We start from the raw sequence: 23,919 nt of genomic DNA on the forward strand, positions 1-23,919 counted from the left end.
TTGTTGTATCTTTTTCAAACTCTTTTAATAATGCTTTGTAATTTTTAGTATATGGGTCTTTCACATTCTTTGTTAAGTTTATTCCTAGGTATTTTATTCTTTTGTTTGATATTGCAAAAGAAGTTCCCCCCCCCCCCCATTTCTTTTTCTGAAGTATACAGGAAGGCAATGGGTTTTTGCAGATTGATTTTGTATCCTGCAACTTGTTTGTTGTTTATAATAGGTTTTTTTGGTGGAGCCTTTAGGGTTTTCTCTATACAGGATCATGTCATCTGCAGAAAGTGATATTTTGAGTTCCTCCTTCCCTATTTGGATGCCTTTTATTTCTTTCTCTTGCTTTATTGCTCTGGCTAGGACTTCCAGCACTATGTTGAATAAGAGTGGTGAGAGTGGACATCCTTGTCTTGTTCCTGATCTTAGGGGAAAAACTCTCAGTTTTTCGCCATTGAGTATGTTATTGGCTGAGGGTTTATAATGTATGGACTTTATTACGTTGATGTACTTTTCTTCTATTCCTATTTTATTGAGTGTTTTAATCATAAATGGGTGTTGTGTCTTATCAAATACTTTTTCTGCATCTATTGATAAGATCATATGATTTTTATCCTTCCTTTTGTTAATGTGGTGTATTACGTTGATTGATTTGCATGTGTTGAACCATCCTTGTGCCCTGGAATGCATCCCACTTGATCATGATGTATTATTTTTTGGATGTACTGTTGTATTTGATTTGCTGGTATTTTGTTTAGGATTTTTGCTTCTATTCATCAGGGATATTAGTCTGTAGTTTTCTTTTTTTGTGTGTGTGTTATCTTTGCCAGGTTTTGGTATCAAGGTTATATTGGCCTCATAGAATGTGATAGGAAGTATTGCCTCTTCTTCAATATCTTGGATGAGTTTGAAAAGGATAGGTTTTAATTCTTCTTTGAATGTTTGGTAGAATTCACTGGTGAAACAATCTGGTCCTGGACTTTTGTTTTATTGGGAGTTTTTTGATGATTGTTTCAATTTCCTCACTGCTGATCCGTCTTTTTAGATTTTCCAATTCTTCATGATTTAGTCTAGGAAGGTTATATATTTCTAGGAACTTATCCATTTCTTCTAGGTTATTGAATTTGGTAGCATGAAATCTTTCATAATATTCTGGTATGATCCTTTGTATATCTGTGATGTCTTTGGTGATTTCTCCTCTCTCATTTTTGATTTTGTTTATATGGGTCTTTTCTCTTTTTTCCTTAGTGAGTCTAGCCAGGGGTTTGTAAATTTTATTAATCTTTTCAAAGAGCCAGCTCTTTGTTTTATTGATTTGTGTATAGTCTTTTTGTTCTCTATTTTATTTAATGCTGCTCTAATTTTATTAGATCCTTTCTTCTGCTGACTTTGGGTTGCTTTTGTTCTTCTTTTTCTAGTACTTTAAGATATGATGTTAGGTTGTTTACTTGGGATTTCTCTTGTTTCTTGAGATAGGCCCGTAATGATATAAACTTCCCTCTTATTACTGCTTTTGCTGCATTCCAGAGGTTTTGGTATGTTGTGTTATCATTTTCATTTGTCTCTATATATCTTTTTATCTCATCTTTTATTTCTTCTTTGAGCCAGTCATTTTTTTAGTAGTATGTTATTTAATCTCCACATATTTGTGGATTTCTTTACTTTTTGCAGTTGATTTCTAATTTCAAGGCATCGTGGTCAGAAAATATGCTAGGTATAATTTCAATTTTTCTTACTTTGTTGATGCTAGTTCTGTGCCCCAACATATGGTCTATCCTTGAGAATGTTCCATGTGCGCTGGAGAAGAATGTATAATCTGATGTTCTGGGATGCAATGTTCTGTAAATGTCAATTATGTCCATTTGGTCTAGTGTTTCATATAAGGCTGATATTTCTTTATTGATTATTTTGTGTGGTCAACCTATCTAGAGCTGTCAATGGAGTATTAAGTTCTCCAATTATGATTATGTTTTGATCTGTTTTTCCTTTTAATTCTGTGAGTAGCTGTTTAATATATTTCAGTGTTCCCTGGTTGGGTGCATATCTATTAAGAAGTGTCATGTTTTCTTGGTGTAATGTTCCCTTTATCATTATAAATTGTCCATCTTGTCTCTTGTTATCTGGAAATCTGTTTTGTCAGATATAAGTATGGCTACACCTGCTTTTTAAAAAAATATATAAAATCTGTTTTGTCAGATATAAGTATGGCTACACCTGTTTTTATTGATTTCAGAGAGGAAAGCCTCAGAGAGGAAGGGAGAGGGAGAGAGAGATAGAAATATCAATGATGAGAATCATGGATTGGCTGCTTCCTGCACACCCTCCACTGGGGCTTGAGCCTGCAACCCATGACTCTTCAGTACGCAGGCCAACACTGTATTCACTGAGCCAAACCGGCTAGGGGTACACCTGCTTTTTTTGTGGATGTTATTTGCTTGGAGAATCATTTTTCACCGTTACTTTGAGTCTACCTTTGTCTTTGCTGCTTAGATGTGTCTTAGATATAGGCAGCATATGGTTGAGTTTTGTTTTTGATCCACTCTGCTACTCTGTGCCTCTTTACTGGTGAATTTAGACCATTTACATTTAGGGTAATTATTGATGTATGAGGATTTCCTATAGCCATTTTCTCTTTTGTTTTCTGATAGCTCTGTGCCTCCATTAGATCTGAAATGATTTTTGGCCTGCAATCTATTTCATTTGATTAACATAGCCACTTCAGTGTTTTATGATTGATAAAATGGAATGTGTGCCTTCATATTTGAAGTATATTTCTTATAAGCAACATATAGTTGGGTCTTGCTTTTTTTATTGAACCTGACTATTTTTACCTTTTAATTATGATGCTTAATTGAGAATATTTACATTTACTGTGATTATTGATAGTTTTTTAAATTCTGTTTGTATTCCTCTTTCCCTCTAATTCTACCTTCTTTTAGATTGTATATTTTCTTATGATTCGGTTTTCTCTCCTTTATTGATTTATTAGCTATAGCTCTTTATACTGTTATTTCAGTTGGTTTAGAGTTTGTAGTATACAGTTGACCCTTAAACAAAAAGGGGTTTACACTAACCCTCCTGTGGTCAAAAATCACATATAACTTTTGACTTCACAAAACTTATCTGTCCCTTGATATCTGTGCGGGATTGGTTCCAGGACCTCTGTGGATACCAAAATCCATGGATGCTCAAGTCCTCTATATAAAATGGCGAAGATTAATGCATGCATATAGTTGGTCCTCTGCTTCTGCAGACTCACAACTACAAATCCAAAACAGTACAGATATCTATTGAAAAAAATCGTTGTATAGGTGGACCCGTGCAGTTCACACCCAGGTTGTCCAAGGGTCAACCGCACATCTTTAACTTACCACAGCCTTCTTTCAAGTGGAAGGCCTCTTGGCCTGTATTCGATTTTTGTCATACATTTTACTTCTACATATGTTATACCCCCCCCCCCCAATACATTGCTATCATTTTTGCTTTCTCTTTTTAAAAGAGATTTAAATAGGGATTTATTTATTTTTATTTAACCACTTACCAGTATTTACCATTTCTGCTGCTCCTCACTTTTTTGTATACATCTAGATTTCCTTCTGGTTTCCATTTTCCCTTCTGCTTGAAGGGCTTATTTTAAAATTTCTTATAGTGTAGGTTTGCCAATGATGAATTGTTACAGCTTTTAGATGTCTGAAAAAGAATGATTTTTGACTTTATTTTGACTGATATTTTTACTGGACATTAAGGTTTTTCTTTTAGCAGTTTAAAAATATTGCTGCACTGTCTTCTGTCTAGCAGAAGTCTGCTACCATCTTATTGGTTGCTCTGTGTATTACTACTTCTTTTCTCTGGCTGCTTTTAAGATTTTTTTCATTATTATTGGTTTTAAGCTATTTGATTATGATAATTATGATATAACTTGTAGTTTTCTTCACAGTTCTCTTGCTTGAGGTTTTTTTTAAAAAAATCTTTATTGTTGCAAGTATTACATAGGTCCTCCTTTTCCCCCCATTAACCTCTTCCAGCCCACTTCTCCCTCCCCCAGTCCCTCACCACCCTGTTGTCTGTGTCCACCGGTGGTGCATATATGCATACAAGTTCCTTGGTTGGTCTCTTCCCACCCACCCTCCCCTGCCTTCCCTCTGAGGTTCAACAGAGGTTTGTTTGGCTTCTTAGATCTGTGGATTTATTGCTTAAATAAACTTTGAGGAAAATTACCATTATTTCTTCAAATAATTTTCCTCTCTCATTCCCCCTTTTTCTTCTTTAGGGACTTTACTATATACACTGAGTGGCCAGATTATTATGATCTCTGAATGCATAATAATCTAGCCACTCAGTGTATATCCTATATAATAAAAGGCTAATATGCAAATTGCCCCCTAGACCAGGAGTTCGACCAGCAGGCCAGCCGACCAACCGCCCATGTCCCCTCCCCCTGGCCAGGCTGGCCAGACCCCACCCATGCACAAATTCATGCACAGGGCCTCTTATGTATATATATATATATACACACACATACATAATACACACACACACACACATATATATGTATATATATATATACACACACACACACTGAGTGGCCAGATTATTATGCGTTCAGAGATCATAATAATCTGCCCACTCAGTGTATATTTGCTTGAAATTGCCCCAAAGTTCAGTGATTCTTTCTTTTTTGTTCGTTTGTTTGTTCTTTTCAGTTCTATTTCTCTGTTTTATTTCGGACTAGAGGCCCGATGCTTGAAATCTGTGCAAGGGGCTCAGCCCTCGCAGCCCCGTCTGCCTCGGCCCTTGCAGTCCTGGCTTCGTCCAGAAGGCTGTCCGGCTGGTCATTCTGCTGTTCGGTCTAATTAGCATATTAGCTCTTTATTATATAGGATACTTTCTGTTGCTAATATATCACTAATATTTCTTCATCCCTGTCTAATCTGCTGTTAATCCCATGCAGTGTATTTTTCTTCTCAGACATTGCATTTTTCATCTTTATTAATCTAATTTGGATTTTCTTTATACCATTGATACCTCTACTTAATATGCTAATGTTTTCCTCTACCTTTTTGAACATGTAAAATATGTTTATAATAATTGTTTTCATGTCTTTGACTGGAATTATATTATCTTTGTCATATCTGGGTCATTCCAATTGATTGGTTTTCTTTCTCCTTATGAGTCATATTTCCTTGCTTGTTTGTATGCCTGGTACTTTTCATTAGATACCAGACATTGTAAATTATTGGATGCTGACTGTATTTTATTTAATACCCTTGAGCTTTGCTTTGGGACAAAATTAAGTTACTTGGAAACAGTTTGATCTTTTCAAGCCTTCCTTTTAAACTATATAGAAGACCCAAACACCCTTCAGTCTAGAACTAATTTTTTCCCACTGCCTTGATAGTATTCTTCTGAATATTTCCTCTAATTAATTCCCTTTTAATGTGCAGTGTCTCATCCAGTGTCTAGTGAGAATAAACCTGTGTTTACAAGTTTTTTTGTGTGTTGTTTTTTTTTTTTTTTTTACTCAAGCTGGTAGTAACACCAACTATTCCTGACCCTATGTGATTTCCAAAAATTGTTCTGCCTGCTTCTGTTGCGTGGCTTTTCCCCAGTCTCATTCCTAAGGTAGCATGTGCTGGTAAGTGCTCAGCCGAAACCTGGGAGCAGAGGGACCCTCTGCAGATCCCATTCTCTCTCTCTTATTTTTAAAATACAGTGTTTTGTTTTTTTAAATCAAAGCAATGCCTGAACATACTGAGAGATCAAATAGAGTGAATAGAAAAAAAACAATATTAGCAGGTCCTCATTTTTCAGTTCTTGAGTGTATTCCTCAGAAGCAGCCATTTTTCATTGTTATGTCTTCTCATATTTGCCTAAACATGTCCATGTAAAGTATTTATATTGTCACTTCTTCCTTTTTCAATTTTTATATTTTCTAATCAAGCTACACCTAATAGATTACAATTTAGCACCTTTAAACCATTGTTACCACACATTTTTTTCTTCCCACCACCTTCTCAGTAGTTAACCTTTTAAAAAGTTAAACCAATAAAAAATAATATAATCATGTAAATTTTATTTATAAGCATACTATTTTTCTTGCTTCAAACTGTCTTCAAACTTATCTAATTGCTTCATCAGATCCATCATACACCTGTCAGTAGCTCCCCTGCCCTGTGCCTGCTTATGCCCACTGAAGCGCTGTCTCAAAGGCTCACCTTCCTGTGCTCCATTGCAGACCCGTTGCTGCCTAGGCTTGCTTAGCAGCTGAGTCCTGAGGTTCCCTTTCCCATCATTCTGTTGTTGATTCCCTTCTTTCTCTCCAGTGTTTGAGTCCCTGGTTCATGTGTCGTCCCCCCACCACCATCCTCTCTCTCTCTCTCTCTCTCTCTCTCTCTCTCTCTCTCTCTCTCTCTCTCTCAACTTTTGGAATATACAACATTTCTTATTTTTTAAAAATTATTTTATTGTGATAAGTACATTAAACCTGAGATCCATGCTCTTCAAAAAGTTTTAAATGAACAACAGCACAGTATTGTTGACTGTGGGTACAAGGTTGTGTAGCAGATCTCCAGGCTTTATTCATCTTGTTTAACCCTTTTTCTAGATTTGTTTCTCAGTTTTGGTGTCTGAAATGTCTGAAAATATTTTTATTCTACTTTTACACTTGGATGATAATTTGGCCAACTGAAAAATGTTTTTCTTCCAGAATTTTAAGGACATTTTCTCCATTGTTCTCTGGCAGCCAGCACAGCCAGCCATTCTGATACTAGTTCCTGTATTTGTAATTTTTTTTCCTTTTCTGTTTGAAGCTTTTAGGATTTTGTCCAAGTGATTTGAGTTTCATGATAGAAACAAGTAGGGCTTGTTCATTTATTGTGGTGGCCATTTGGTCATGTCATTTAGTTCTGGAAAAAATCTTGAATTGTCATAATAATAAAGAGCGAACATGCTAATGGTCGGGACGCCGTAATGCACAGTGACGGATTGCAGGAGGCTGCCTGCGCATGCGTGGCAGGACGTTGCCCCGGAGACAGGGTGGAAGCGGGGAGGTGCCCAGAGGAGGCGGGACCATCCCGTGCTGGGGAGGGCGGGGGTGAGAGCCCGTAGCGCCCCTCTCACCAGTCCTTCGCCACCCACAGCTCGCACCCAGAGCGCCCCGCCCACCTGCCAGGGGAAGGAGCACAGCGCAGCAGGCGGGAGGCTTCCACACTCTCTTCTGGCGCCATGACGGGGTGGAGCCGCCGCGTTGCTCCGGAGACAGGGCGGAAGCGGGGAGGCGCCCGGAGAAGCGGGACCAGCCCGAGGCGACTCGAGGGACTGAGGGCGGGGCTTGAAGTGGCCAGAGGGGTTGGGGGCTGGGCCAGGCATGCTGGAACTGTGTGGAGAGGTTCAGGTGTCAAGGCAGGGCGGCGGGTGGGTGGGTGGGGCTGTGTGATTTCATGCGCTGGGCTCCTAGTCTATCTATATAATAGAGGAATATGCAAATTAGCCAGGACTCCATAACATCACGACCGAACAGCAGGGACCTGAGGCTGCATGGTGCCTGGGTGGGGTGAGGGCCCTCAGGCCGTGCCCCCTGCCCCATGGGGCTTGACAGGGGACCTCAGGATGCTCCCCCACCACCCTGGAGCCGGGCCTGGAGACCTCAGGCCACACCCCCTCGCCCCCGCGCCAGGCCTGGAAACCTCAGGCCGCACCCCCCGCCCCAGCGCCAGGCTGGGGGACCTCAGGATGCGCCCCTTGCCCAGCAGGCCTTGACGGGGACCTTAGGCCACGTCTCCCGCCTGACAGGGCTTGACGGGGACCTCAGGCCGCGCCCCCCCACCCAGCACCAGGCTGGGGGACCTGAGACTGTGCCCCCCACAAGGAGGGACTGGACGGGGGTGGGGATGGCCGGGTCTGGGTCTTACCCAATGTGGGTGGGGCTGACCGGGTCTGGGTCTCCTGCGTTTTCGAAGCGCGTGTGGGTGGTGGGTGGGGACTTGACTCTAGGTCCCGCAGTGTGCCCCAGACTCTGACAGGAGGAAGATTTTCATATACGTTTTACTAATATTCTTTCATCTCTGACACTTCTATTAGAGAGGAAGGGCAAATAGCAATATTAAAATATTTCCTCTAATTAATTCCCTTTTAATGTGCACAAATTTCATGCACCGGGCCACTAGTTTCTTTTATAATGTCCTTTCCTCTGTTCTTTGTTTTTGGAATTCATTCTATTTTGATGCTGGACCTCCTAGATTCATCCCATAGTCTCGTCTCAATTCCACTTCTTTTTTTTGTTGTTGTTCTTTTTTATTTTTTTTGCACGGCACGCTCTTCAGATTTTATTGTGCTTTTTACATGACCATTGAATACTGCTGGGCACTGTGTCCAGAGCTTTGGATTGTAAGACCTGGAAGGGCAAACCTGTGCAGTAAGCAATTCACACGGAGGGGCTGCCCTAGGAAACCAGCGACTGAGGACCTAGTTGCAGTTGTTGCAAAAACACATTCATGACTGAACCCTGTTCTTGGTTGCTCTCAGCCATTGGTCCTTGACCAGCCGGTGCCAGGAGAAATAACAAGACCAGTTAAAATCTCTCGACCGTCCATGGGTCACAGGCAGGAAGCCTGGATGGTGGTCGCAGCTCACGTCCACAATCCGGGGCCAAACAGTAGATTGTACAAGCCTAGCGGCACAAATCCAGGTCTTTAAACCCCTTCTCCACACCGCCTCCTGGATGCTTCCCTCACACAGGGTTATTCTCCTTTTTGATGGAGTTTCTCACCTTTATCTTCCAACTTTTCCATAGAAATCAAGGAAATTTAAAATAAGTTTAAATTTTCTTGTTTTGATTTCTTTTGAATTGCTTCTTGTTCTGACAGTATGTGGGACCCGACACTAAAATATTACTTGTTGTTTATCTGCAAGTCACCTTTAACCGAGGACCCTATACTTCCATTTGCTAGACCTGGTAACCCTATTCCCAGTGTCTAGTGAGAATAAACTAGGAAAGGGGAAGTGACCTGCGGTCCTAGACAACAATGATTTGGTCAGGTGCAGGGTGGTATGCTTTAGCCTCTTCTCTAGCAGTCACTTTAGATTTGTAAAGAGTTTGGACAGGGGAGATGTAGATTATCCTTTTTGAGTGATGGATTCCCAAACTGTTAACCTGTATTAGTCAAGACAGATCAAGTTGGGAAGAAAAGCACGTTACTGAATTAGAAACACACAGGTCCTGTCCTTGCTCCTCTTCTCATATCCTAGGATGTGCGCTACTGATACGCAGAAGTGATTAAACTGGAACCCAGGGAAAAAGGCTCTTAGGCAAAATGGAACAGAAAAACAAATACAACAACAACAACAACAACACACCTAATTTCAAATGTCCAGGCTGTTTCCTGTGCTCCAGATTCCTCCCTGGAGTGAGACCTGATCACTGCCCAATGCTGAAGATGGTTATTATCTTCCACGCCCTCAGGAGTCTCTCCTGGAGGCATGCTGGTGTTCTCCGGTCAGATCTGCTAGCCTTTGCTGAGCTCTGGCTGGGCTTTAGACTCAGATGTTTTGTCTTGCAAAGAGAAGAATCTTTGAGAGTAATTAGGCATCTGTGCTTCAGCAGTTTCTGACTTAAGGGTTTTCCTCCATGGAGCATTCTTCCAAGTTCTTTGCCTTCTTTTTAAAATTATCTTTTTAGTTTTCATACAAAAAATCTATTTTTAAAGGAATCTAGCACATTTATTGAAAGATATGAAAAGAAATATGTTTCTAATCCTTTTTGTTGCATATCTTTTGGCCCTGCACATATTCCAGAAGTATATACACAAATGTTCAAGGATGTATATACAAAGACATTTCTTGCAATTTTATTTAAAACAGCAAAATATTGGAGATGACTATAAGATAAATGGGTTAAACATTCTTGTATTTTGGCTTCCATAGCTTAATACAATGGAAGATCAGTTGAAATGAATGAAATGAAAAACAAAACATTTCTGTTTGTGTTTAAGAACATCATGAATAAATAAAAATCAGTTAATTCAGTAATTTAAACTTTAGCTGGGAATTTTAAATTTATTTCTGTAGATGACTTTAAGGTGTTGTGTTTTTTTTCAGCTCTTTAATTGTTATTCTATTAAATGTATCTTTATTGTTGAAAGTATTACAGATGTCCACCTTTTTCCCCCCATTGGTCCCCTCCATCCCACTCCCACCCCCTCCCCAGGTCTTTACCACACTATTGTCTATCCATGGGTTATGCATATATGTTCTTTGGTTAATCTCTAGCCTAAGATGATGCTTTAATTTTTCCTGTGCAGTTCAAATATGTAAATAAACTTAATTATAGTTTTAGTGATAACTTTAACCTTTAAATATAGAAACTATTTATAGTAAGTAATAATTCGGTCTAGCATTCATAGATATAGGGACCATATGCCTGTTCCTCAAATTATGATTTTTAAGCTTCCACTTACTCTGCTTTTTTTTTTTACTAAAAATGTGTGCCTTCCTCAAATAAATTTCTATCATGAGATAGTATACATATAAAAATGTAAATATGTTAACAAATTTTTCTTGTTATTAAAAAAAAGCTTTGAAATTTGGAGAATAATGTAAACCTTAAAATAAAAAATGTTATTGCTTTATAGTCAATCACACTTTAGTTTTTAACCGAAAAGAGGGTTGCCCTTTCCATCACCTACCACATTCACCAGCTTTGGTTCCTAATCACTGTGTACAGTTTAAAACTAAATGCTCCCTGTGCCAGTAGTGGGTCAATTTAAAAGCATGTCTGAAAGGCTCAGGTGACAATTAAAATGTTCTCAATTAAAAGGATGCTGCTTGAGGGAGAAAAGACAAGACTGTGTGTGTGTGTGTGTGTGTGTGTGTGTGCGCGCGCGCGCGCGCCATAGTCAAATTTTATGTTGGAATTATTTGTGATGACACAACTTGTCCATGGATTAGAAAGCTAGTGTTTTTTGGTTTCTGGTTTTATACTATTATGCCATTAGAGGGCAGTATTGTCGAGGTTAAATTTGACTTTTTCACTGCATTGAGTTGCAAACTTTATAATTTATAGTAAGCAAATTTAAGGTCTTTAATTTTCAGTATTGTTGTTACCTCAAATGATGCATCCCTGAAAATATTTCAAGTTAATACAGGAAATATATAACAGGTTAAGCTATTTTACACCAGATCTCTTGATTTGAGTTTGGAAAAGGGAATTATTCGGTCATTGTGGACAAAAAGGTGAAATACATATTTTACAGTTCCTCAGCCCCTCTGTAGGATTGAGCTTATAAAAATAGCCATTAAACTCCCAAAATTTGCATTAGGGACTTACTGAAAACAGATCTAAGTAGGATTCAACCTGTAGATTGATTTTTCTAGCTATAAGTGGAAAAAGAAGTGATGGCTATGTTAAGGCTTCCGGCTTTTAGGGATATTTGGGGAGGATCCCCTTGATTTTATCTTGTAGATTACTTTTTGCTTCAATATATATGTGCCTAGCTGACTATGTAATGTTTTTTGTTTTACAAGTAACAAATCCACGGAAAGGTAGTATTTCTCAAAAAGCAAATGTGATTTTTTTCACTCTAAGCTCAAGTGTAAAATTCACTGGCTTTTAAAAAGAAGTATTATTACAGTAGGGTTATTATCTTTATAAATAAAACCGCCTATAAAATCCTCCCGTTACTGCTGCCTGTAAGAACTAGATAATTGAAATCGAGACACTGGAGCTCCTGCAAGTCTTAGCGGTGGGACTGGGCATGCCCAGTAGCTCAGGCGGTTCTGGTTGCAAATAGGAAGCTTTTGCCGATCTGCAGCCACGGGGACAGGCAGCTCCAGGGACGGGGTCTGACTTCCAGAAACGTAAGCACGTGCGGGGCCCCGATCGTGTTTTTCCGGATCTCTGGACGTTTTGGCCGAAGCAGGGGTCCGGCTTTTCGAAGCCGTGGAGGGCTCGGAGGCCCCGCACCCGGGCCCTGCGAGTGCGGCCTTGGCCAGCCCACCCGAGGAGCGGGATCGGGAGGCTGGGGGCGGGGGAGGGGGAAGGCGGCCGAGCGGGAGGAGGGCGGGGAAGGGAGAAGGAGCCGGAGAAGGGGCGGCCCCGTCGGCGTGCTGGCCAATTGGCGCGGCTCTTCCCTGACTATATTTTGCGCCGGGACCGGAGCCCTAGTCTAGATCCTAGTGGAGCCCGGCCGCCGACCTGAGAATCCGCTCAGCACAGCCTTGGGATCTGATCGGCATCTTCCCTGGATCGCCGAGCCCCAGGAGCCGGGTCTCTGTAAATTAAGGCAGCTGTTTTCCATTTCTCCCCGGCAGCAGCCAGCTAGAAGATTTTTACCTAGCTCAAACGAGGCTGCTGATAGTCCCTCCTTTTTTTTCTTTTTTCTTTTTTTTTTTTGCCGCGAGGGTGTTTTTGGCTGCAATTGCATGAAATCCCAATGGTGTAGACCAGTGGCGATGGATCTAGGAGTTTACCAACTGAGACATTTCTCAATTTCTTTCTTGTCATCCTTGCTGGGGACTGAAAACGCCTCTGTGAGACTTGACAATAGGTAAATGTCGGCTGGGATAGGTTTTTTTTTATTTACTCGAGATACTTGTAATAATGCAGGTGAAAGAAAGAGAGCCAGGCAAATTCCTTTGTCCATTGCTGAGAGACTCTGGTGACATGGATGTTGCTTCCTGCAGTGTTTAGAATAGCCTTCTTTTCGCCAGCCTGGCCAGAGAACAGGCTTTCAGCACATTATGTAATTTAGCCCTTTGTGGCTCACCAAAATAGGGAAATGTCTGGATGTTCGTTATAAGGAGAGTGACTTATGTTTTCTGGACGATAATATGTTACATAGCCTTAAAGAATGTTTCGAAAAGGATGCTAGAAACATCACAGAATTAGGAAATCCTTTTTGTGTGTTTGTTGGACGTTTAAGATAATTCCATTTATTGATCCCCCCTCCCCCCTTTTTTTTTCCAGCTCCTCTGGTGCAAGTGTGGTAGCTATTGACAACAAAATCGAGCAAGCTATGGTATGTACCGATTAAAAACCATTTGTACTAATGTGGGCACAGTACAAAAGGCGAGATGTCTTAGGGTGGAACCAGTGCGTTCGTAGTTAAGATGATGATCGCTCTTCATACATTCAGAAATGCCGGCACTGCCTCCATTCTGCCAGGGCCAGGCTGCCAGCCGAGGCTGCTTTGGAGAGAGAAGGGGGCGCGGAGTAGGGGATGTTCTTTCCAAGACCGGTTTCTCGCCACAGCGGGGTTTGTGCAGAGGCGTCCCTTCTGCTGGGGAAGTGCGTGGCCCTTGTGTACCCTTCGGTCGGTCGTGAGCACGTCTCTAGGGAGGTGGCTTTACTAGAAATCCTAAGGTTTCCTGGGGATCCCGGGCTGGGCGGAGACCCCACAAGTGAGGGTCTCTAGAAGGGGCCCTGTAGACTGGGCACAGATGGACTCAAGTGGTACCGGTTACTGCACAAGGAAGACGAATCCGAAAAAAGTTTTGTCTTCCCAGCCTGCGCTTGGATTTCTCCTATTTTTTATTTCCGCCTTGGCCGTTCTTTGTTATTGGAGCAGCGCCTGTGGCTCTTCTCACGGGATTCTCTGCCCACTGTTGCTAGGCAAACTCCGAACCTTTTAATTCGGAGCTATAAATAAATCGAGCTCTCATTGGCTGCAACGTCTGCCCAGGTTTCTGTGATGTCAGCTTAATCACGAAAAGTGGGGGGGAGTCAGGGTGGAGGGAGGAAAATGCGGCAACATGCTCCGTAGGAACTGGCTGCAGCCGGTGCTGCGGGAGGCGGGCGGCCTGGCGGCGGAGGGGGCGGGGCTGGGGGCGGGGAGGTGGCTGCAGTTGCTGGGAGCCTGGACGTCCCTGCGCCGGCTCCTGCTTGGGACTCAGCCCTGTGCAGATCGCCACCTCAAATGGGAAACGTGATGGTTTGCGTTGTTGGCTAAGGGCTGCAAAAAGAGCAGAGACTTAAAAAGTTCATCAGTTACACATTCAAGTATTGTACTGTTGTGATTGCATTCAGTAGATTTCCCCCTTGCCATTAAATGAACAATAAAGGCAGGTTATGTAAATTATTAGGGAGAACCAGGCAAAATTATACTTTAGAAATACGGAGTCTGGGAAATAGTAAGTAGGAAGTTAAACCCTTTTCTTCCTCTCCCTTTCAGGATCTGGTGAAGAGCCATTTGATGTATGCGGTTAGAGAGGAAGTGGAGGTCCTCAAAGAGCAAATCAAAGAACTGATAGAGAAAAATTCCCAGCTGGAGCAGGAAAACAATTTGCTGAAGACACTGGCCAGTCCTGAGCAGCTTGCCCAGTTTCAGGCCCAGCTGCAGACTGGCTCCCCGCCTGCCACCACGCAGCCGCAGGGGACCACACAGCCCCCGGCCCAGCCCGCCTCCCAGGGCTCAGGACCAACTGCGTAGCCTCCTACGCCCCCCGCAGAACTGGCTGCTGCTGTCTGAACTCTACAGACCCGAGATGATGTACTAGGGGGCATCCACCTCCACAACCACCCATTTCATTGCTCGCTGCAAAAGAGACGTGAGACTGATATATGCCATTATCTCTTTTTTTTCCAGTATTAAACACCCATGTGCTTTTGGCTTGAAGAAGTTTCTTAGTTGGGTGAATTAAAGGTGAATAAGAGAATTAGCATGGATATACTGGGACCTCATGCAGCTTGGCAGATGTTTGAGAAATGGTTTGATTCATGCTGAGGAGCTGTGTGCCTTTCCACCCCTTCCCTGCTCCCTGCCCTCACTACCAAGAGTTCTCTGCTCGCACATAGTGAGCGACACGGGGTTGCGGAGCAGTGGAGCTCCACCGGACTGTCCTCTCTCCTCTTCTCCCCGTGAGGAACTTGAAAGGGAGGTAAAAGGAAAGACCGGTGCATAGTCTCTTCTAACAGGAGGGGAAACAGTTCATTGATGGTCACCAAATCCATAAAAAACAACAACTGTACTGTGTGCCTCTTGCTGAAACAGTGGATGACACAAAACCATTAGAGTGACTAAAAGGTGACAGGTAGCTGGGACCTAGGCTATCTTACCATGAAGGATGTTTTGCTTATTATATATTTGTGTATGTAGTATAACTATTTTGTACAATAGAGGACTAACTACTATTTAGGTTGTACAGATTGAAATTTAGACGTTTCATTGGCTGTCTGAAGAGGTGTGGATTGTCTTTATCTAGAGGTTACATTAAAAATGCTACGTGAAGAAAACCACACCTAAAGAAATTTTAAGAATTTGGCCCAGTTAGTCACTTTGTGTAATCTGAAATCTTATAGCTGCTGAATATCTTGAAGTAAATTCCTGTTCACTGAAGTGTTTTGATTGAGCTGGTTGAATACTTTGAAAAATGATCAGTTTTAGCTAGAGATGAATTTCCCAGTAGGGGGTTCTGCCTATTACCTGTATAGTAGTTATATGCATATGTTTCTGTGCATGTTCTCTACACAGTTGTAAGGTGTCACTGTATTTAACTGTTGCACTTGTCAACTTTCAATAAAGCATATAAAATGTTGATAAACAAGTGTTTTCATATTACAATGTTAACATAATTGCAATCATAGTTAAAACAGTTTTGACCAGTAAAATCTTGAAGAAGGATAAAAGGGTTGGACAAAGTGGGGGTGCTAGTGGTTTGCCTATAGAAGTGAAAAGACATAGACAGTGCATTATTTCAGCCGCTATGGGTAGAGAGACATAGTGAAGGGAGACAAGAGCTTAGTTCTTCAGACTAGCGTGACCTGGACAAATGGCTTCACCTCTCAGGACTGATGTGGGCTTTGGAAAGAAATAGTCTCTCTAAGTTCCCCTGTGGCTTTAAATTTCTAGGAGTCCATGAAAGTCTTAATCTTCCAGTGTTTGCCAGCTGTGGGGAATGAGCCTTATTCTATACATAATCCCAGTAAGCAGCTTTAGGATGAAAAGATGGAAGTTAAAGAAGCTAGTTTCCACTTTAAGAACACCCTGAGTTGGGATGTCTTTCCTATTGTGGATTGAGGTTCTATCTCCTGGGAATGTCCAAGCAAAAGACGGGTTTCCTCTACTGAATTTGAAGTGGGTCTAGATGAACAAGGGTATCCCTCCCAGTTGATTCCTTAAGACCATAAAATAGGTCAAAGTGTAAAGTTTAAAACCTAAAGCAAATGGGCACCTGAGAAGTGAGCCTGAGGGGTCCCACTCTGTTCTAGGAGCAATGTCAGCTCCTGTGACATTAAACAGGCTGGATTCACCAGCTCTGTAATCTGCCCAAGGACCTCAGCAACGGCCCCTTCCACCCAGTGGGAATCGGCATTCCCGAGCTCTAAGGCTTATTTAAGGCCTTGCAGAACAAGGACTTAATTTTTCTGATTCCTTCATTCTCTAATGTAGAGCTGCTGGGAGATGGACAGGCGAATGGAACATCAGAGTTCCCTGAAAAGAAATGGACTGTGTGTGTGTGTGTGTGTGTGTGTGTGTGTGTGTGTGTTACAAAGCTCAAAGTGACTGGTGTGGCCACACAAAGCTCATGGTGAACAGTAACTGCTGATCACCATAAACCGGTGGCAATGGTCTAAAGCAGTGGTTGGCAAACTCATTAGTCAACAGAGTGGCAAACCGCGGCTCGAGAGCCGCATGTGGCTCGCGAGACGCAGTTTGCCGACCACTGGTCTAGGGAAATTGGAGAGGACTTAAAAAAATCTTTGTCATATTAATTTAAAGATTATATAACTTTAGCTTAAAGGGATATTTATGTAGTAATTATATTTCCTTTAAGAAGAAAACTATAGTGAATAAAATCTCTACTCATTTTATCTTTATGTTTTCAACGAAGATCCTCAATGTCAAAGGTGGTAATTGTGGAAAATTTGAAAAATTTTATGTCAATATATCATTCAGATAATAGAGAACTTTCTTCTAGTTTGTTTAATGGAATTTGGGCCTTTTTATTTAAAATGTGGCACTCCTGCCCGGCTAGTGTCGCTCAGTGGATTAGCATTATCCCAGGCACTGAGAGGTCACTGGTTTGATTCCCTGTCAGGGCACATGCCCATGTTTCCTGCTTGATCCCCAGTAGAGGGTGTGCAGGAGGCAGCCAGTTGATGATTCTCTCTCATCAATGTTTCTATCTCTTCCTCTCTCTATAAAATATATTAAAAAAACAACACAAATAAAATGTGGCACTCCTGTGACATTTTGGAGCTGAATATTGTATGTGAAATAAGAATGAGTTAAAATCAAAATGTGTTTTTCCATATATGTTCGTTTTAGTAAGATGCTCAAGTGAGAAATTCTCAACCTTTTTCATCTTGGGGCACGTGTAAACTAATTATAAAAATTCTGTGGTACACATAAAAACATATTTTTTGCTGATCTGACAGAAAAATAGGTACGATTTTGATTCATTCACACCATACAGCTATTGTTGTGTTGGCTGTTGTCATTTTTTTATTTGACAACCTAAGGGAAAAGAGGTGAGTGCCCCTGAGTAAATAGTCAGGTATTGCATGTTTTAAAAATCCTTAAAGCACATCGCTGCTTTAAGTGATTGACTTATATTTCAGGATGTTTAAGGTAATTTAAAAAGGCATTTTACTAGTTGTTTACAGACATGATTAGGTCTTTGTTAGTCTGTGAGTTATTATATAATTGATTATATCACACTTAATGTTCAGTGGAGCAGGAAGGATTTAACGGGAATAGAATGTTGTACCAGTGCTGCGTGTTCATGACATGAGCAATTGCAGCAGGAGACACTGCTGATCAGTGACGGAGTAACAGAAAGAATTTTACATGATTTTAATGAATGTCTGATTTCTGTTTCAAGTTAACAATGTTCATAATTCATTAATTCTGTGTGTTTTCGCATACTTTTAAAGCAAAAATTTATTTTTCATTATGTGATGAATATGCAATGCCAGAATTAATTTGAAGTTTACGTAAGAAATGTGTACAAGTTAATTATAACTAAAGTTAAAAATGAACGTTAATTTCAATAAACACTACTCTGCCCTTTATGCAAAACAAGTAGTTGGAACTACTAGGGGCCTGGAAACACACTGCTTTTCAACAGCAATATGACATTAAAGATTAGGAACAGGCAGAGAAACTGAAGTTATTTCTTATGGAAAAAACTCTCTGTAAACACGATGCTGTGAAATGCCAGGCAGGCCCAAAATCACTGTGATTGGTAATCAGACCTTATTTATCAACAACTATTGGAAGGTTCAGTGGCCATTTTTAAATGGGCAGAATTACTACAACATTATAGTATAAACCTGTGCTTCAATCCAGGTGTTTTAGAAACATGTCTATGGGAATATAACAGAAGTTCCTTAGTCAGAGAGGGTAAGAAAACAGGAAATCGTCGTGAATGTGGCAGTTGGAGGGTGTATGCTCCGTCCTCAGACTAATGGGACCAGTTGCTACTTAGCTCCATTCAACTGTTGCTCTGTGGGAATTCAAGCATGGTGTGGCCAGATCTTTCCATTTTTCATCATTCAGGTTCTATCTGAAAATTTCTGATTGTTAGACACTACTACTACTATGCTGATTTGGCACAAAGGCCTCAAGTTTCCACTTACTGCTTTCTATTATTTGTCTCAAGAACCAGACTCAAGTCCTAAATGGCCACTCATCATTCAGCACAAAACAAAATGAAACAACCTTTTATATATATACAAGTCATTCCGTTGACTGGTCGTAATGGTCACTTAGGCTTTTATATATCTAGATATATACTAGAGGCCTGCAAGAGTAGGCCTTCCTTCCCCTGGTTGCTGGCACCGGCTTCCCTCCAGCACCCGGGACCCTGGCTGCTTCCCTCCAGCTGCCTGCAGGCACCTGGGACCTGGGCTGGCTTCCCTCCGGCCCCAGCTTTGTTTGGAAGGACGTCTGGTCTAATCAGCATATTACTCTTTTATTTTATAGAAAGGTTTTTATTGATTTTGGAGAGAGAGGAAAGGAGAGGGAGAGAGAAACATTGATGAGAGAGAAATATTGATAGGCTGTCTCCTGCATGTCTCCCACTAGGGAATCGCTGCAACCTGGGCATTGATCTGGTGACCTCTCGGTGCATGGGACGAAGCTCAACCAACTAAGTCACAATGGCCAGGGCACAATACAGCCTTTTTGATTAGAGAATGTGGGCACAGGCTCTGGTAAAAAAGCTATGTGTTACTTGATTGAGAGGCGTTAATTGAATACCTTCCACAAGCCGGCGATCGTATAGTGAACAAGCCGCACTCTCTCTGTCCTCAAGGGCAGCCCCAGGAGCTGCCTTTAAGATAAATGAGGTACTTTGCTTTCTGGTGAAAGTTGCCTTATGTGATATAATAACAATAATTCTAAATTCCTTCTTGGATGAATCCTTCGGCAAGATTATTTCTGAGAGTTCTTTAAAAACACTTGTTAAATTAGTAGCATTTGCTCGTGGTGATATAAACTTCACTACATTTTATAGCTGACTCATTTAGGGACAAAGACAGTGTTTGCAAATGTTTGTGCTACAAGGTTGTATGTATCTCATATGCCCCAAATTTCCAGGAATAACATATTCCAATGAAAGGAATCTGCCCTATTGTGTCAAGTACATTCAGTTCATGCCCTGATAGTGACTGGTAGTTACTGCAGACTAGGAGACCAAGAAAACAGAAGATTTAGTTTCTCTCCTTAAGAAGAAAGCAGATGTAATGATGACCAATTGGTACCAGCCCGGGACTGAGGGTATTCCTGGGAAGTGGGACTTCCAATGCTAACATCAGGAAAGTCCCAGGCAAACTAGATCCCATTTCCTCTTTTACTTGGACACAGCTAAATCACATCTCCCAGCCCCATGAAGTTAGGTGTGACCGTGGGCCTCAGTTTTAATCAATGGATTAAGAGCTGAAGTGATCGAACACTTCCAGTCTTGGCCATAAGAAAACTGTTTCTGGATCTGCTGTGCTCCTTCCACTAACACTGACCTGGTGGACAAGACTGGTGTCCTTGGAGGTGACAGAGCCTCTGTCATCCTGGGTCCCTGAATGACTCTGGAGTGTCCTCCCCTACTATCCTGGATCCAGCCAGCACAGTCATGAGCAACAGTGTGTCAGTCATTAGGCATTTTAGAATCTGCTTGCTTCCGTGGCTAACCTGAACTCATGAAAATGAATACTCTGAAGTGGGGTGCTGCTGTCAAAAAAACCTAAAATGTGTGGCATTGACTATGGGGTGGTGAGTGGTCATGAAACTATTGGAGGCTCAAGAGGTTGGGATCCATATTGTGAACTGGCAAAACTTTCCTGTGATAACTTATAAAGGTTCCTATGTGCTAGTGAGCATGTAGCTCTGAGGATCCAGAAAGTTAGTGACCCGTGGCTCTTTGCTGCGTTTGGCAAAGGCTTTCAAGAAAAGGGTGAGATCAGGAGAAAGGAAAGGGAGTAAAATGCAGAAATTTGGGCTGTCTGGTATTGGAAACACCTATTGTATCTAGAGTTTAAAATAAGACTGAAAAAGCAGTAAAGGCCCTTTAAGACTTTTTGGTTAGACAAGGCACTTCACTCCTTCAGCAAAGATGGGATAAAGGGTGTGGACTCGCCATGTGCGCCTTTGGTTTCAGATGACTTCTAGGTGCTCACTGTTCAGCTGATGGAGTAGGCAGTCAGAGTTCTAAAACAACACAATCATGTCCAGAAAAATATTTTAGGTCTTGCTACTGACACATTGAATTGATGGGGTAAAAATAGGGAAGAAGCCTACTAAGTGTGTGAGGGACTTTTATTGCCAAGGAAAACACAAGCCAGGGTTCATCGTGTTGTTGAAACCTTCAAATGACCCCAGACCCCCAAACTAGCAGGAATTGGAATTAGCTGAAGCGAATGTCTCAAGCTGTGTGGCTCACAAGGAGAACATTCTCCTCAAAACCCACTTCATGTGTGACCCTGGAGGAGACTGGACAAGACAGCCTCCCAGAGCTAGGAGCCTGGAGTTTTAGAGAACGATGAGCCAGGGATTTCTTCCCAGAGAGCAGAATCAGAGTCCAGTCAAAGAACCCCCACTGCCAGGGCAAAGGGGCCTCAACATCTCACCAACAGGACTTTGTAACTGCTGAGGGCTGGGGCCTACGGTGTCCCATATGCCTCCTATGGGAGTTTTATCACAGTTATCACGCCAGGGCTCCACCATTGTGATTGTGGAGATAAATTTGTCTTAGTTCCAGATGTTTAGGAGCCATATTCAAACCGGTGCCTCACCTGGAGATCTTGGAATTTGAGTGGGATATATAGCTGGATGGGACTTTGGGCTGCTGCCTCTGAGGAAAGTGAGGGTGTTCTATGAGGGCAAGAAGATTAAAAAAAAAAAAAGTATATTTGTATCTAAAGGAGGGCCAAATAAGACTGGTAGTCATTTATTTAAAAAATGTCCTCTTCCTGGGTGAACAGATTGCAATTCCCAGACTCCCTTGCAGCTGCATGAGCCCACATGATTGAATCCTCCCAAAGGAGCATGGGCACAAATACTGTTTTTGTTATTTCCTGACTCATAAAAACTTCCCATGGGCAATCCTTTCTGCTCTTTCACCTTCAGCCAACTGGTTGGAGACAACTCTACTTCCACTTTGTAAACCTCATGTTGGAGATGGCACAGTCTTACCAGCCTGGGTCCCTGAATGGTGAAGTGAGCAGAACCCCTTTCTTACCTCCCAACTCCCCAACCCGGAGCTACTTAAAACTGACATAAGAGAGCAAGAAGAAATTTCAGTTACATTTCAGATATATGATTTTTAGTCTGTTAACTGGTACACAAACATGGACTACATGAAGCAACACTACAATGTAAAGGACATTGGAGCAGTAAGTAGAATTAGATGAGTTAAATACATCATAGAGGGGTTCTGGGAAGAGGTAAATCTTGAGGTTGACTTTGAAGAAGCTGTAGAACAACACATGAGAAAAATAACTTTTTACATAGTTATCAAAAGTAATTGCCTTCCCATGTAATAAGAATGAAATATCTTCCTATGAATCTGAAAAAAAAAACAAAAAAAAACCTCTATGCAGTGAGAATTGGCCTGCTGAACTTGTAAAGTGTAACTTATTTTGAGAAACACCAATGGCAAGGAGCCAGCTAAGATCAAAGGTCACAGTTTTGTTATCCTCAGGCCATATCAAGCCTACTGACCAGAGCTGCCTCTCAGACATGTTTTTACAGTGTTGTTGTTTTTTGAGGGGTGGGGGTGGGGGTTAGAGATATCCCTTCTGAAACTTGGATATTGTTCCAAGTTCCGACAACCTTGAGTCTATCTAGATTCCTTCATGACAATAATCAGCTGTTGCTGAGTCTTAGCGGTTGTCCACCGTGGCCTCCAGTCTGCCAGAGCCCACCATTCCTGGGATGGCCCCACACTGTCAGTCGCTGGCATGTGTCACTCATCCGGTTACCTACCTGGCTTAGGTAAGCATTTGAGGTTGTGTCCCAAAGCCAGACCATACACCTGATTCATAAAGTTTTGTGACAATTCATTTAAAAAATGTTTTTAAAGTTCACATAATTTGGACCCTTGAAGAAGAAAACAACTAGAATTTGTTCTATTATCTGTTTGGTTTTGTTTTACTTCATAGATCCAAGCTGTTGGAAATGATGGACGGAGTTCAGCTTTTCCCTCCCAGGTATGGAATGGTGGAGTCGGGTCACAGCACGGAGACTTGCGCTCTCCTGGGGAAAGGAAAATGGAACCCATGTGTTGTGTTATTATTCCATGTTAGTGGGCAGTTAATATGTGCTAATCAATTGAAATGACAGTATCTAATTTTTCCTCACATCAGCCCTGTGAAGAATGTATTATCCCGAATTACAGAAGAAGCCAGTCAGTGTAATGAGCTAAGTGTGATGTAAACCAGTGTGTCTGACACCAAGCTTTGCGCTGTTAGCCACCATCTCAACCACTTCCAAAGCCAGGCAGCCCCTTCCTGTGGAGCATGCCCGGGGCCCATGGCTGCCCCGGTGCTGGCCTTCGGTCCATTCCTCAGTGTGTGTCCCAAAGAGGGCTGCACGTGGCAGTACAAGTCGGGGCTGACACATGAATCCCGTCTCTGCTATTGAACAGCGATAGACAACACTGTGCCCTGAACTCTTCCCGGTCTGCCAAGCTGCTTGGCTAGCAGAACCCAGGGACTTCTGTGTCCTTGTGAGGGAATTCTGCACCACAAAGGGAAGAGTAGGTGCCAACTAAGTCAGAGACTCTATAGGTGAGAACACACAGCCCAAAGGCAAGTAGCCCCCTTCTCCCTGTCGGGCATGGCGTCAGGCAGAGCCACTGTGTAGATGAGACAGCTGCCTTTCCCATTCTAATACCATGGCCACTTGACCCAGAAAAGCCAGCACTGGAGGATGAAATATTCTTATGAAGGTTGTTACTATTCATTCATTCATAAAACCCACCACACTAATTAAGCATCCACCATATACCAAGCTTAGGGACTCATCCCCCGGTACTGTGGGTACAGCAATGAAAACACTTCTACTTTTGAGGTGCCCCAGTCCAGAGGCACAGATATATTAAAAACTAGAGGCCTGGTGCATGAAATTCCTGCATGGGTAGGGTCCCTAGACCTGGCTGGTGATCAGGGCCAATCAGGTTCCCCCACCTCCCTGCCTCCCTGCCTCCTCCTTCCCTCACTCCCTTAGCACCCTGCTGCCACCACTGGTTGCCCACCATGTTCTGTGCCACCCCCTGGTGATCAGTGCATGTCATACCTAGCGATTGAACTCTCATTCTCCCGGTCAAACTCCCTAGGGGACAATTTGCATATTAGCCTTTTTTATATATATAGATTATTATATTGCAAAAGATATTTCCCTCAATATCATGGAACAAAGTGGAAGGAAGAATTAATTCTGCCTGGGAGGTGGGTAACAAGACACAGCTTCAGAAAGGAGGCTTTGGCCTTGTTCCAAT

At 42.1% G+C, this 23,919-nt stretch overlaps 1 protein-coding gene across 4 annotated transcripts in view; it reads left to right on the top strand.

Moving 5' to 3' along the window:
• TSC22D1 (TSC22 domain family member 1) overlaps positions 1-15,320 on the top strand; it is a 154,061-nt gene extending 138,741 nt beyond the window's left edge. For 2 of the 4 annotated variants that reach the window (XM_054719816.1, XM_054719818.1), the window contains exons 2-3: positions 12,953-13,004; positions 14,157-15,320. In XM_054719816.1, the coding sequence (XP_054575791.1) occupies positions 12,953-13,004; positions 14,157-14,414 (310 nt within the window). In that variant the 3' untranslated portion in view covers positions 14,415-15,320. Of the gene's footprint in view, positions 1-11,755; positions 11,845-12,133; positions 12,534-12,952; positions 13,005-14,156 lie in introns of those variants that run through there. The other 2 variants (XM_028139030.2, XM_054719817.1) reach the window with 2 other exon arrangements.
• Positions 15,321-23,919: the final 8,599 nt, after the last annotated feature.

Source organism: Eptesicus fuscus, chromosome 8 (assembly GCF_027574615.1).
Source record: "Eptesicus fuscus isolate TK198812 chromosome 8, DD_ASM_mEF_20220401, whole genome shotgun sequence".
Taxonomy (NCBI): Eukaryota; Metazoa; Chordata; class Mammalia; order Chiroptera; family Vespertilionidae; genus Eptesicus; species Eptesicus fuscus.